Source organism: Oncorhynchus tshawytscha, linkage group LG11 (assembly GCF_018296145.1).
Source record: "Oncorhynchus tshawytscha isolate Ot180627B linkage group LG11, Otsh_v2.0, whole genome shotgun sequence".
Taxonomy (NCBI): domain Eukaryota; kingdom Metazoa; phylum Chordata; class Actinopteri; order Salmoniformes; family Salmonidae; genus Oncorhynchus; species Oncorhynchus tshawytscha.
In genome coordinates, this window is record NC_056439.1 from 38,161,046 (window position 1) to 38,176,009 (window position 14,964).

The 14,964-nt window shown below is 44.4% G+C and overlaps 1 protein-coding gene across 1 annotated transcript in view; it reads left to right on the plus strand.

The window, feature by feature from the left end:
* The first annotated feature begins 13,277 nt into the window (after positions 1–13,277).
* The window catches only part of LOC112262193 (AT-rich interactive domain-containing protein 1B), a 338,604-nt gene continuing 336,917 nt past the window's right edge, over positions 13,278–14,964 (plus strand). The window contains 1 exon segment of the mRNA XM_042330089.1: positions 13,278–14,863. Coding sequence (XP_042186023.1) covers positions 13,607–14,863 — 1,257 coding nt within the window. The 5' untranslated portion in view covers positions 13,278–13,606.

A 14,964-nucleotide genomic window follows, 5' to 3' on the forward strand; every position in this document is an offset into this window, starting at 1 on the left:
AGGGATATGGGCGGGGATATGAGCGGGGATATGGGCGGGGATATGGGCAGGGATATGGGCAGGGATATGGGCAGGGATATGGGCGGGGATATCCTTCGTCATAAGGGACCAACTGTTACTGTGACGCTCCTCTCTTTTCTTCCCCTTTTGTGTGTATTTTTTGGGTGGGAGGCTTGATCGAATTTTGATATTCAATTGTCTTTCACATTTTAAATTGTATTTGTTCTGGGCTGGAGCTTTTTATGCTCCATGGTGTGGTTTTGACTGTATTTGTTGTGTCTGTCTTGTTTGTTGTTCTTCTTTTTTTGCGCTGTGTAAAGATGATATCACACAAAAAAAACCTGTATCCTGAGCCAGCGGAGCTTGTATTTCAATCGCACCCTGTTAGATACTGGCTGCTGAGCTGTGTTAGATACTGGCTGCTGAGCTGTGTTAGATACTGGCTACTGAGCTGTGTTAGATACTGGCTGCTGAGCTGTGTTAGATACTGGCTACTGAGCTGTGTTAGATACTGGCTACTGAGCTGTGTTAGATACTGGCTGCTGAGCTGTGTTAGATACTGGCTACTGAGCTGTGTTAGATACTGGCTACTGAGCTGTGTTAGATACTGGCTACTGAGCTGTGTTAGATACTGGCTGCTGAGCTGTGTTAGATACTGGCTGCTGAGCTGTGTTAGATACTGGCTACTGAGCTGTGTTAGATACTAGCTGTGTTAGATACTAGCTGCTGAGCTGTGTTAGATACTGGCTACTGAGCTGTGTTAGATACTGGCTGCTGAGCTGTGTTAGATACTGGCTACTGAGCTGTGTTAGATACTAGCTGCTGAGCTGTGTTAGATACTGGCTACTGAGCTGTGTTAGATACTGGCTACTGAGCTGTGTTAGATACTGGCTACTGAGCTGTGTTAGATACTGGCTGCTGAGCTGTGTTAGATACTAGCTACTGAGCTGTGTTAGATACTAGCTGCTGAGCTGTGTTAGATACTGGCTACTGAGCTGTGTTAGATACTGGCTGCTGAGCTGTGTTAGATACTGGCTACTGAGCTGTGTTAGATACTAGCTGCTGAGCTGTGTTAGATACTGGCTGCTGAGCTGTGTTAGATACTGGCTACTGAGCTGTGTTGGATACTGGCTACTGAGCTGTGTTAGATACTGGCTACTGAGCTGTGTTAGATACTGGCTGCTGAGCTGTGTTAGATACTGGCTACTGAGCTGTGTTAGATACTAGCTGCTGAGCTGTGTTAGATACTGGCTACTGAGCTGTGTTAGATACTAGCTGCTGAGCTGTGTTAGATACTAGCTGCTGAGCTGTGTTAGATACTAGCTGCTGAGCTGTGTTAGATACTGGCTACTGAGCTGTGTTAGATACTAGCTGCTGAGCTGTGTTAGATACTGGCTACTGAGCTGTGTGAGATACTAGCTGCTGAGCTGTGTTAGATACTAGCTGCTGAGCTGTGTTAGATACTAGCTGCTGAGCTGTGTTAGATACTGGCTACTGAGCTGTGTTAGATACTAGCTGCTGAGCTGTGTTAGATACTAGCTGCTGAGCTGTGTTAGATACTGGCTGCTGAGCTGTGTTAGATACTGGCTACTGAGATGTGTTAGATACTAGCTGCTGAGCTGTGTTAGATACTAGCTGCTGAGCTGTGTTAGATACTGGCTACTGAGCTGTGTTAGATACTAGCTGCTGAGCTGTGTTAGATACTGGCTACTGAGCTGTGTTAGATACTAGCTGCTGAGCTGTGTTAGATACTAGCTGCTGAGCTGTGTTAGATACTGGCTGCTGAGCTGTGTTAGATACTGGCTACTGAGCTGTGTTAGATACTAGCTGCTGAGCTGTGTTAGATACTGGCTACTGAGCTGTGTTAGATACTAGCTGCTGAGCTGTGTTAGATACTGGCTACTGAGCTGTGTTAGATACTGGCTACTGAGCTGTGTTAGATACTGGCTACTGAGCTGTGTTAGATACTGGCTACTGAGCTGTGTTAGATACTGGCTGATGAGCTGTGTTAGATACTAGCTGCTGAGCTGTGTTAGATACTGGCTACTGAGCTGTGTTAGATACTGGCTACTGAGCTGTGTTAGATACTGGCTGCTGAGCTGTGTTAGATACTGGCTACTGAGCTGTGTTAGATACTAGCTGCTGAGCTGTGTTAGATACTGGCTACTGAGCTGTGTTAGATACTAGCTGCTGAGCTGTGTTAGATACTAGCTGCTGAGCTGTGTTAGATACTGGCTACTGAGCTGTGTTAGATACTGGCTGCTGAGCTGTGTTAGATACTGGCTACTGAGCTGTGTTAGATACTAGCTGCTGAGCTGTGTTAGATACTGGCTGCTGAGTTGTGTTAGATACTAGCTGCTGAGCTGTGTTAGATACTGGCTGCTGAGCTGTGTTAAATACTGGCTGTTTAGCTGTGTTAGATACTGGCTGTTTAGCTGTGTTAGATACTGGCTGTTTAGCTGTGTTAGATACTGGCTGCTGAGCTGAGTTAGATACTGGCTGCTGAGCTGTGTTAGATACTGGCTGCTGAGCTGTGTTAGATACTGGCTGCTGAGCTGTGTTATATACTGGCTGTTTAGCTGTGTTAGATACTGGCTGCTGGGCTGTGTTAGATACTGGCCGCTGAGCTGTGTTAGATACTGGCTGCTGAGCTGTGTTAGATACTGGCTGCTGAGCTGTGTTAGATACTGGCTGCTGAGCTGTGTTAGATACTGGCTACTGAGCTGTGTTAGATACTAGCTGCTGAGCTGTGTTAGATACTGGCTGCTGAGCTGTGTTAGATACTAGCTGCTGACCTGTGTTAGATACTGGCTGCTGAACTGTGTTAAATACTGGCTGTTTAGCTGTCTTAGATACTGGCTGCTGGGCTGTGTTAGATACTGGCCGCTGAGCTGTGTTAGATACTGGCTGCCGAGCTGTGTTAGATACTGGCTGCTGGGCTGTGTTAGATACTGGCTGCTGGGCTGTGTTAGATACTGGCTGCCGAGCTGTGTTAGATACTGGCTGCCGAGCTGTGTTAGATACTGGCTGCTGAGCTGTGTTAGATACTGGCTGCTGAGCTGTGTTAGATACTGGCTGCTGAGCTGTGTTACTTTCTCCCAGGCTATGGAGAACGCCTTTTGTATTCTGAAGCGTGGCATGTGTTTGATCTCTGCCATATCCCTCTAAGACATCATTGTGCAACACTGTAAAAGTGGGATACGGAGCGTATGAAATATCAAGGAAGCTATTCATAAATATTAGATTAGATCAAAACAGCCGCTTGCTCTCCAGCGGCAAGTTCCTGGGTCAAGCCATCGAGATCCTTTTGATTTGTTCCACATGGGCTGAGTGGTAGACTACACAGTAGGCCTGAAAATAAAATGCTCTGAACTAACTATGGAAGCTCTGAAAAACATGGACCCAATCTCACGCAGTCAAATTGGGTTCCTAATAATAAGATGGTAATAAAACCAAAATGCTTCTGTTTTGTTCCATTTTCTGATCAACATTTTTCATTATTCATTATTCTTTTGTTTTGATTGTGTCCCTAACGTAAGACCAACCTGAAGAGATTTAATGCGGTCTACCAACCCTTCCTCCTTCCCTCCACCAGAGCTGTTGACATAAATTGGTGAAATATCACTTTGATCATGAACAAACAAAACACAAACCTAATTAGCTGAATTCAGAATATTTCCAAATGCCCTGATTTGTTATGAAAGCTCTCTATGAGTTGGAAGAGATGAAAACAGGAGTTGAAACAAGTCCCAGGACCTCTTTTGGATTTTCTCTCTGCAGCTACGTCTTTAACATGGTGTGGGCAACTGTTGTGTCATTATACGACCTTCGAACTCCAGGCTCTGTTTAAGCAAAATCTAAATGAAAGACATGTACCTATATTCAGTGTTTTTAAATCATGTCAGTAAACCATGCCAATGGTGAAATATACGTGAGTATGGTATAGTACAGTATGGACTAAGCTCAATACTCCACCTTGCATTGACTTCTGGCAAGCTCTTCCCATTACGTTTTGACATTCATTTGTAACTTCTGTCATTTAGCAGACACTCCTTCCAGAGCAACTAGGGTTAAGTGTGTTGCTCAAGGGCACTCCAGAAGATTTTTTTTCATCTAGTCAGCTCTGGGATTCAAACCAGCAACCTTTCTGTTACTGACCCAACACTCTTAACCGCTAGGCTACCTACTTACATCAAAGGAAGTGGGAGAAGTTCTTCCTCCCAGGCCGTTAAAAGTGGGCTCTGTTCGGTGGATCTTTGAGTGTGTGCCTCTCGGGGACACTTCACACAGTGCTCTGCATAGAAGTTTCTGTGAGGAGAGGACCAGTCACAGCCACCAAGGTGGGAGGCTGTGGGCTCTGCCACCTCACCACATGGACAGGGATTCTCATTTCATCATCTCTCCCTCTTTCTTCTTCTCTCACTCCACTCTTGTACAATGAACATTCTGAAATGTAGTGTTAGTATGCCGTACACATCGTGTCCCAGTGTGTTTGGGTTTTACTGACTTTATGTATTTTTGTCACACAGTATGAAATGTATTGTTCATTGCATTCCACCTGCCTGGAGACGAAAGCTTCATATTTGTGGTTGCAGGGAGACACACACACATACACACACTCACTCAGGTCCTCACTGCCTCCCTGCCTGTCCTTGCAGACTGATCAATGCAAATTCTGTTATTTACCCAACCCTGAAATTAAAGGACTATGGATCAATCTGACTCGCTTCCACAAGCCAAGGGCTCACAAAGGCAAGATGTCTTTTTACATGTGCTAAAAGACCCAGTCTGAAACTGCTGCCGTATTTTATCTCTTAGCTCTCACACATAAAAACACACACCTCATACTGCTCTGTCTCCCTCTTACACATTCACACATAAACACAGACATGCACGCACACACACACACACACACACACACACACACACACACACACACACACACACACACACACACACACACACACACACACACACACACACACACACACACACACACTGGCGCTGTGGAACAGGGTTGTATTCTGAGCTGTTTTTCGAGCTGACCCACTTTCTGTGCTTGGCGAGCTAGGCTTGTGCTGCTGCTACTCTGCTGGGGGAGATCCCTGCAGATTCTTCCTAAACAACCCCAGCCTCCTGACAGACTAGAATAGTGGCATGTTACCTACGTCTGTCTGTTTCTGTGTGTGAGTGGGTGTGAGTGTGTGTTTGTCTTGCTCTCTCTCTCTCTCTCTCTCTCTCTCTCTCTCTCTCTCTCTCTCCCTCTCACACACACACACACACACACACACACACACACACACACACACACACACACACACACACACACACACACACACTGACATTGAGAAATACATCTAATCCCAGATCTGTATTAATTTTCTCCCTCCCCTTCACTGTGTTTGTGTGAAATTACTGTTTCTATCTTGGTGCATCAGGAGGCCCTGAAGGTTATAAATTAAACATAAATGCAAATGCAAATGCCATTGTTCCTCTTCTCATTCAAACAGATCAATGTGTCTGCAGATGAATGCGAGAACAGTGGGCTTTTTAATGAGCAGAGTGGAAAATTAGAGTTGCAAAGCTTCAATGACACACCCAAAGCAACACTTTCATATACTAGAGCATAGTTCTCCATCAACTATAATATTCTTGATTATCTATGACACCCTCGACAATAGGCTGTTACAGATGCATATCAATCATTCAGTCAATCAAATGTATTTATAAAGCCCTTTTTACACCAGCAGATGTCACAAAGGGCTTATATAGAAGCCCAGCTTAAAACCCCAAAGAGCAGGCAATGTCGATGTAGAAGCATAGCATTACATATGCTATGGTTTGCACATAAAATGTGCTGTTGTTTGTTGGATTCTGCCTCTTAATATGCTGACGCCATAGGCAGTGACATTGTAATCCATAATACATGACAATACATGACACCTTACGCATTGACAGCTCTTTGATCCTGACCATTCACATGGAACAATGGCCTTGCCAATCTACACACACATGCACACACACACACACACACACACACACACACACACACACACACACACACACACACACACACACACACACACACACACACACACACACACACACACACACACACAGATCACACACTTGTACATGTGTATAACAGATTCAGATATAAGCACCCCCTATTTGACCTTTGATACACAAACACACATACATGAACACAAACACCAACGTAAAGGTGAACTTCACCCAGGGTGTCCTACATTCACCTGATCAAGCTGTTCCTTTCTCTGCCATCTGCTCTTGATGCTGGGATGCCTGGGCAGGCAAGCCGTACCTAAACGCTAGATAGGCTGTGTTTAGACAGGCAGCCCAATTCTAATCTTTTTTTTATCACAAATTGTTATTTTGACCAATCAGATCAGCTCTGAAAAAAAAAACAATTAGTGGAAAAAATGTCAGAGTTGGGCTGCCTGTGTAAACGCAGCCATTTAAAAAAAAAAGCACCTTTATTTAAACAGATAGGCAAGTTGAGAACAAGTTCTCATTTACAACTGCGACCTGGCCAAGATAAAGCAAAGCAGTTCAACACATATAACAACACAGAGTTACACATGCAGTAAAACAAACACAGTCAATAATGCAGTAGAAAAATAAGCCTATATACAATGTGAGCAAATGAGGTGAGATAAGAGAGGTACAGGCAATAAATAGGCCATGGTGGCGAAATAAATACAATATAGCTATTAAAACACTGGAATGGTAGATTTGACAGTAGATGAGTGTGCAAAGTAGAAATACTGAGGTGCAAAGGAGCAAAATAAATAAATAAATACAGTAGGGGAAGAGGTAGTTGTTTGGGCTATTAATAGATGGGCTATGTACTGGTGTAGTGATCTGTGAGCTGCTCTGACAGCTGGTGCTTAAAGCTAGTGAAGGAGATAAGTGCTTCCAGTTCCAGAGATTTGTGTAGTTCGTTCCAGTCATTGGCAGCAGAAAACTGAAAGGAGAGGCGGCCAAAGGAGGAATTGGCTTTGGGGGTGAAAGTGGGATATACCTGTTGGAATGCATGCTACGGGTGGGTGCTGCTATGGTGACCAGCGAGCAGAGATAAGGCGGGACTTTACCTAGCAGGGTCTTGTAGATGACCTGGAGCCAGTGGGTTTGGCGACGAGTATGAAGCGAGGGCCAGCCAACGAGAGCGTACAGGTCGCAGTGGTGGGTAGTATATGGGGCTTTGGTGACAAAACAGATGGCACTGTGATAGACTGCTTCCAATTTGGTGAGTAGGGTGTTGGAGGCTATTTTGTAAATGACATCGCCGAAGTCGAGGATCGGTAAGATGGACAGTTTTACGAGGGTATGTTTGGCAGCATGAGTGAAGGATGCCTTGTTGCCAAATAGGAAGCCAATTCTAGATTTAACTTTGGATTAGAGATGTTTTATGTGAGTCTGGAAGGAGAGTTTACAGTCTAACCAGACACCTAGGTATTTGTAGTTGTCCACATATTCTAAGTCAGAACCGTAGTGATGTAGTGATGCTGGACGGGTGGGCACGTGCGGGCAGCGATCGGTTGAAGAGCATGCATTTAGTTTTACTTCTATTTAAGAGCAGTTGGAGGCCACGGAAGGAGAGTTGTATAGCATTGAAGCTCATCTGGAGGGTTGTTAACACAGTGTCCAAAGAAGGGCCAGAAGTATAGAGAATGGTGTCGTCTGTGTAGGGTGGATCAGACACCAGCAGCAAGAGCGACATCATTGATGTATACAGAGAAGAGAGTCGGCCCAAGATTGAACCCTGTGGCACCCCCATAGAGACTGCCAGAGGCCTGGACAACAGGCCCTGAGATTTGACACACTGAACTCTGTCGGAGAAGTAGTTGGTGAACCAGGCGAGGCAATCATTTGAGAAACCAAGGCTGTTGATTCTGGCGATGAAGATGTGGTGATTGACAGAGTAGAAAGCCTTGGCCAGGTCAATGAATATGGCTACACAGTATTGTTTCTTATCAAACGGTTAAGATATCGTTTAGGACCTTGAGCGTGACTGAGGTGCACCCATGACCAGCTCTGAAACCAGATTGCATAGCGGAGAAGGTACGGTGGAATTCTAAATGGTCGGTGATCTGTTTGTTAACTTGGCTTTCGAAGACCTTAGAAAGGCAGGGTAGGATAGATATAGATCTATAGCAGTTTGGGTCAAGAGTGTCCCCCCCCTTTGAAGAGGGGGATAACCGCAGCTGCTTTCCAATCTTTGGGATTCTCAGACGACACGAAAGAGAGGTTGAACAGGCTAGTAATAGGGATTGCAACAATTTTGGCAGTTCATTTTTAGAAAGAAAGGGTCCAGATTGTCTAGCCCGGCTGATTTGTGGGGGGTCAAGATTTTGCAGCTTTTTCAGAACATCAGCTGACTGGATTTGGGAGAAGGAAAAATGGGGAAGGCTTGGGCGAGTTGCAGTGCTGTTGACCGGGGTAGGGGTAGCCAGGTGGAAAGCATGGCCAGCCGTAGAAAAATGTTTATTGAAATTCTCAATTATAGTGCATTTATCGGTGCTGACAGAGTTTTCTATCCTCAGTGCAGTGGGCAGCTGGGAGGAGGTGCTCTTATTCTCCATGAACTTTACAATGTCCCAGAACTTTTTTGAGTTTGTGCAAATTTCTGCTTGAAAAAGCTAACCTTGGCTTTTCTAACTGCCTGTGTATATTGGTTTCTAGCTTCCCTGAAAAGTTGCATTTCACGGGGCCTGTTCGATGCTAATGCAGAACGCCACAGGATGTTTTTGTGTTGGTTATGGGCAGTCAGGTCTAGAGAGAACCAAGGGCTATATCTGTTCCTGGTTCTAAATTTCTTGAATGGGGCATGCTTATTTAAGATGGTGAGGAAGGCATTTTTAAAGAATAACCAGGCTTCCTCTACTGATGGGATGAGGTCAATATCCTTCCATGATACCCGGGCCAGGTCGATTAGAAAGGCCTGCTCGCTGAAGTGTTCAGGGAGCATTTGATAGTGATGAGTGGAGGTCATTTGACCGCTGACCCATTACGGATGCAGGCAATGAGGCAGTGATTGCTGAGATCTTGGTTGAAAACAGCAGAGGTGTATTTAGAGGGCAAGTTGATTAGGATGATATCTATGAGGGTGCCAGTGTTTACTGCTTTGGGGTGGTACCTGGTAGGTTCATTGATCATTTGTGTGAGATTGTGGGCATCAAGCTTAGATTGAAGGATGGCTGGGGTGTTAAGCATGTCACAGTTTAGGTCACCTAGCAGCACGAGCTCTGAAGATAGATGGGGGGCAATCAGTTCACATATGGTATCCAGAGTACAGCTGGGGGCAGAGGGTGGTCTATAGCAGGCGGCAACGGTGAGAGACTTGTTTTTAGAGAGGTGGATTTTTAATAGTAGAAGTTCAAATTGTTTGGGTACAGACCTGGATAGTAGGACAGAACTCTGCAAGCTATCTCTGCAGTAGATTGCAACACCGCCCCCTTTGGACGTTCTATCTTGTCTGAAAATGTTGTAGTTAGGGATGGAGATTTCCGAGTTATTGGTGGTCTTCCTAAGCCAGGATTCAGACACTGCTAAGACATCTGAGTTGGCAGAGTGTGCTAAAGCAGTAAATAAAACAAACATAGGGAGGAGGCTTCTAATGTTAACATGTATGAAACCAAGGCTTTTACGGGTACAAAAGTCATCAAAAGAGAGCGCCTGGGGAATAGGAGTGGAGCTAGGCACTGCAGGGCCTGGATTCACCTTTACATCGCCAGAGGATACGATACGGCTAAAAGCTATGAGAATTGGATGTCTAGGACGTCAGGAACAGAGAGTAAAAGGAGCAGGTTCCTGGGGGCGATAAAATTGATTCAATGTATAGTGTACAGACAAAGGTATGGTAGAATGTGAATAAACCTAGACATTGAGTGATGATGAAAGAGATATTGTCTCTAGAAACATCATTGAAACCAGGTGATATGATTGCATGTGCGGGTGGTGGAACTGAAGGGTTGGATAAGGTATAATGAGCAGGGCTAGAGGCTCTACAGTGAAATAAGCCAATAAACACTAACCAGAACAGCAACGGACAAGGCATATTGACATTAAGGAAAGGCATGCTTAGCCGAGTGATCATAAGGGTCCAGTGAGTAGTGAGGTTGGTTGGGGTCACGGCGATTCAGACAGCTAGTCGAGCCATGGGTAGCAAGCTAGCAGAAGATGGAGGTCTGTTTTTAGCCACCCCGTGCGTTTCCGTCGGTAGATTAGTGGGGTTCCGTGTGGTAGAGGGGACCAATCCAATTGTCAAAATAGTTATAGTTATAGTGGCTAAGATTGTTCCACAGACCTGTTCAGATAGCAGCCGATATGCTCAAGACAGCTAACGATTAGCGGGCCGCAGTTAACAGATGGGCGTTCAGGTTACGTCGCGATGGGGGGGCCAGTTGAATAACTCCCTCGGGCAGATAACGTCGGTATTCCATGATGGGGCTCTGTATCGGCAGTAAAACAGGTCCGGATAGGTGATTGTAGCCCAGGAGTGGCTGATGGAACTCTTCAGCTGGCTAGCCCTGGGATAATTGTTGTTTCTCTGGAATCGACGTTAGCCAATAGTCACTCAGATAGCAGCTAGTTAGCTGCAAGATCCAGGTATAAATGTCCAGAGCTTGCGGTAGAAATCCGGGAATATGGAGAGAAAATAGGTCCGGTATGCTCTGGTCTGAGTCGCGTTGTACAAAACTGCCGATAGCTTTCCGAGCTAAAGGATAGCTGATGACCGCTAGCCGTGGTTAGCTGAATACTAAAAATATATAAAAAGATATGCGAAGAAAAAGATAAAAAGATATAAAATATATATACACGGGACAAGATGAGGACAAAGGATGTCTGACTGCTACGCCATCTTGGAACCAATTGCCTCTGTCACGCCTTGACCTTAGAGATCCTTATTATTCTCTATGTTTGGTTAGGTCAGGGTGTGACTCGGGTGGAAAAATCTATGTTTTCTATTTCTTTGTGTTTTTGGCTGAGTATGGTTCCCAATCAGAGGCAGCTGTCTATCGTTGTCTCTGATTGGGGATCATATATAGGTTGTCATTTTCCTTTTGGGTTTTGTAGGATCTTGTTTTCTGTATAGTTTATTTTGCCTTACAGAACTGTGCTTTTTTTTCTTTTTTCGTGGTTCTTTTGTTTTTGATGTCATCTATAAAACGAACGATGTATGCCTACCACGCTGCACCTTGGTCCGGTCATTCCACAAACGAGAGCTGTAACAACGTCAGGACTGTGTAGTTTACTAGTTCACTGTGTAGTTTACTAGTTTACTCTTTACTATATGGACTCATCAAGACTAATGGCGAAGAGACTCTAGATGGATGTCTTTGGCTTTCATTGCATTCTATGTTTGAATGAGTCTATTGGAGTGTATGCAAGGGATGTAAGCCTACCTTTCCATCATTCATATTGCCATGTTATAAACAGTGCCTACATGTATATAAATGGAGCTATTGCATCAGGTGCACTACAATGATATATAGCATCTGGTATACTTGTGCTTACATACTGTCTCCACCAGGGGTCTATTTATGTCCTTGCTGTTGACGGGGACTACTGATGGTGAGGGAGAGGAGACATTCACTCAGCATTTATGTCAGATTATCATAAAGTTCAGAAACTTGTTATGACATGGAATATAATGTACAGTAGTACCCTTGCATTTGCGAGAAATGTGTTCCTCAATTGGGTAACATCATCGAATCACCATTTTTATTATAATTATTTTTATTATCATCATCATCATACTTCTGTAAGGAACCGTTTCTATATCTACTTTATCCAGTGTTGCCACTGTTAACAATGACAATCAAGTAAGCTCACATCAAGAGCTTTTACTTGTAATGTTGCATTACATAGGCCGTCATCATTGCGGAGAGCTACCAGGAATAATTTATGTACAGTAATTACATCGTAGTAACAATATAAGTGCAGACAGTTACACAGTAAGGATTACATCAGATAATCCATTGGTAGGTACTCTGTTATAAAGGCCTGTGTATTGTCAGTGGTGTAAAGTACTTAAGTGAAAACACTTTAAAGTACTACTTAAGTCGTTTTTTGGGGTATGTGTACTTCACTTTACTACATTCCTAAAGAAAATAATGTACTTTTTACTCCAAACATTTTCCCTGACACCCAAAAGTACTCATTACATTTTGAATGCTTAGCAGGACAGGAAAATGGTCCAATTCAAGTACTTGGCAAGACAACATGCCTGGTCATCCCTACTGACACTATCTGGCGGACTCACTAAACACAAACGCTTCGTTTGTAAATTATGTTTGAGTGTTGAAGTGTGCCCCTGGCTATCGGTGAATTCAAAAATCAAGAAAATGGTGCGGCCTGGTTTGCTTAATATAAGGACATTTGAAATGATTTATACTTTTATTTTTACTATAGACACTCAAGTATATTTTTGCAATAACATTGACTTTTTATACTTAAGTATATTTAAAACCAATTACTTTTATACTTTTACTCAAGTAGTATTTTACTGGGTGACTTTCACTTTTACTTGAGTAATTTTCTATTAAGGTATCTTCACGTTTACTCAAGTATGACAATTGGGTACTTTTTTCACCACTGTGTATTTTAGGTCCGAGCAACACTTCTTTATCTGTTAAATAAATAATTAGATAAATTCATAGCTTCTACCCAAAATATAACAAGCTGATGAGAGAGAATAGGCAAAGGAAAATGAAGGGACCGAATAGTCAAGGGCAGTGACGTCACTTATATTTCAAAAACAATGTTCACATAACCGCTCAAGATGATGAAAACGCTTGTGGTTAGGGGTAGTTACAGCGTGAGATTACATACTTATTCTGATAGCAACATGATTGTGCGCTGCAGCTTCTGTGGTTGCGTGTCTCTGTCTTTCAGAGCTGCAGAAACTGGAATGAGCCAAGAGGGAGCGGAGCGGAGTAGGCGACACTCAAACCCAGATCTGGAATTAAGGCATGTATTTAAGATGGAGCTGCTCATCTATGGAAGACACAAGCCTCTCTGAGAGGTAGCTTACTAAATTCCAGCATAATGGTATAAAATGAAATGTAGTCTATTAAGTAGGCTATTCCTCTATTCAAAAGGACTGTTTCATCCGGATACCATGCTACCATTCAATATTGTTTCTATATTAAATTATACAGTGACTTTCCTTCACTGGATAACATTGGAGATGCCAGTCCGCGTTTTCCATGTGAGGCGCGTTGGAGCCTGGTGGTGGATAATAGCTGGTGGAGCTTGCTCTCTCTCTCTCATGCCATGCTGGGCCAGAAGGGCTCCGGGAGACAAGCATTTACCCATATCCGGGTTGGAGGAAAGGAAAAAAGTTTCATTTAAACCCGGACGACAAACTTCGGCATGAAGCCTCACTGACGGCGCCAAAGCCGCGGCTGTCAGCAACGCATTTCACCGCCGATTTTTACAAGCATTACAGCGCTATAACATAGCTTCGTTTTTCCATTGAATATTTTTTTCCTGCTTGTGTTTTTCCTCTGTCTGTATTTTTTTGTGTGTGATAGTGTTCTGTGCGTCGGTCAGTGTCCCTGTCTAATATGTTCAAGTGACAATGGCTGCGCAAGTGGCATCAGCACCGACATTAACTAATAATAAGAATAACACATTGTCTGGCAATTTGGGTCAAGAGATACATTCGGGGAAATCAGGAGGAGGAAATATATCGAGATCTGGAGAAATGCTTGGAGCTGTTGATGGGACTAACACAATGAATAATGTTGATCACCACCACCGAAATGAGCTCAACATGGTCAATTCAACTTATTCTCTGAATAACAATTCTGACACACCGGAGAAGGATAGTGGAAATAACGTCACTTCGTCAGATTCGACGACCTCTCCGGGGGGGATGGAAACCGGGTTGATAGAGAACCATAAAATGAAAAATGTTGGGAGCGGAGATCCCCCTCAGCACCTCACACCGCCGCAACAGCAGTCACAATTTAACCCGTTTCCTCAGCATCAGCAGCGCCAGATACAAAGTAACAACAACAACAACAGCCAAGCCACAAGGGGAGAGAGAGAGAATCACCATCACGGAGAGAAGGAGGGTGTTTTGGGGAGCCAGTCAGAGCAGCAGATGCTAAATAAAGGTGATGGGGATCATACCTGTAAACCAGGGGAGCGGATGGGTGCTAGGTATGAACATTCCAACTTGGGACCAACGACCAACAACATCATCAGCCAGCCCCAGAGCGCGGGAGGAAACAGCGAGTTGAATAACTACTATGGCACTTCCAGAGTAGGGCCCTGCTATGATCAACATGGCGGACAACAAAGCACAGGGATGGGGATGATGCACTCTTCGGGACCCAACAACATGGATCCAGTGCACAACTCCCAAGAAGGGTACCACAACAGCCACTACAACCACTATCCTGGCTACCGGCAGGGCTACTGTGGCGCGGGCTATGGCATGATGGCCCCGTCCAGACAGGGCAGTAACATGCTGATTGGCCCTGGCAGCAACACTCCAGCTGGCCATGTCAAGGCTGCTATGGGAGCTGCTGCCTGCGGTTCTGGTGGAAGTGTTGGGGGCTTTCAGAGATTCCCAGGACAGAGTCAGCATCCTACCGGGGCCACCCCGACACTAAACCAATTACTGACATCTCCAAGTCCAATGATGCGAGGTTATGGAAGTGGCTATCAAGACTATAACAGTCCCTCTGCACAACAACAAGATGGCATCGGCCTGGGCAAAGACATGACTTCTCAGTATGGCTCCACAACCCATGGCTGGCCAGGGCAACAGAGAAATCACCCGTCCATGAGTCCTGGAAACGGAGGGCCAGGTATCAGCAGACCACAGGTAAATACTAGTTTTACAAACTCAGCTGTACTCTGAGTCACACCTGTACTGTTTGTAGAGTTGTTGAAATGTGTTATTACACAGAAACTAATAATCCCTCT